The sequence below is a fragment of the Mastomys coucha genome, unplaced genomic scaffold (assembly GCF_008632895.1).
Source record: "Mastomys coucha isolate ucsf_1 unplaced genomic scaffold, UCSF_Mcou_1 pScaffold15, whole genome shotgun sequence".
Classification (NCBI taxonomy): Eukaryota; Metazoa; Chordata; class Mammalia; order Rodentia; family Muridae; genus Mastomys; species Mastomys coucha.
Genome location: NW_022196897.1, coordinates 55,992,651 through 55,993,195, shown reverse-complemented (window position 1 = coordinate 55,993,195; position 545 = coordinate 55,992,651). Strand labels below are relative to the sequence as shown.

General features: G+C 39.8%; 1 protein-coding gene across 1 annotated transcript in view; it reads left to right on the top strand.

Moving 5' to 3' along the window:
• Positions 1-545, top strand: part of Abcb11 (ATP binding cassette subfamily B member 11) — a 133,449-nt gene that overhangs the window by 57,849 nt on the left and 75,055 nt on the right. The window contains exon 14 of the mRNA XM_031373202.1: positions 295-346. Coding sequence (XP_031229062.1) covers positions 295-346 — 52 coding nt within the window. The remainder of the gene's footprint in view (positions 1-294; positions 347-545) is intronic.

Sequence of the window (545 nt, the reverse complement as noted above, 5' to 3'; positions counted from 1 at the left end):
ATGAGAATAATGCTTTAGAATTACCCTGCCTCAATATCAAACCAACATCTCCACCTTCTGGCTTTATAGGCTTCGGGCAGGCTAATTTCACTATTTGTGTTCAGAATTTCCTTGTTCAACCATTAAGGCAAATAATAGTACTTGCCTCCTGGGGTTCTATGAGGACTGCATGAGACAATATATGGAGAATTTAAGCACCATGCTTTTTTATCAGTGGCCAGGAGCTTAGCCGCTACTGGCTGATACTGAGGAAGTCAAGAAGCTGACTTCTAACCCTCCATTGTTAAATTTCAGCGTGGACTTAGTTCTGTGGAATACTCAGTCAGGACTTGCTGTGACAGCAGGAGTATAACACCAGCTTCATCTTTTGTTCACAATATAAAGACAGCTTTAGCATTGTGCTTTGCTTTGTGTTCAGCAGGAGAAAAGAGATAGACTGTGGAATGTGACTTAGGCCCTAAGATGAATTTTCAAGACTGATCAATTTTCATTTTGGCTAACAATTTTTATTTGAGCATGAACTGAAAAGGAACATTCACACTGTT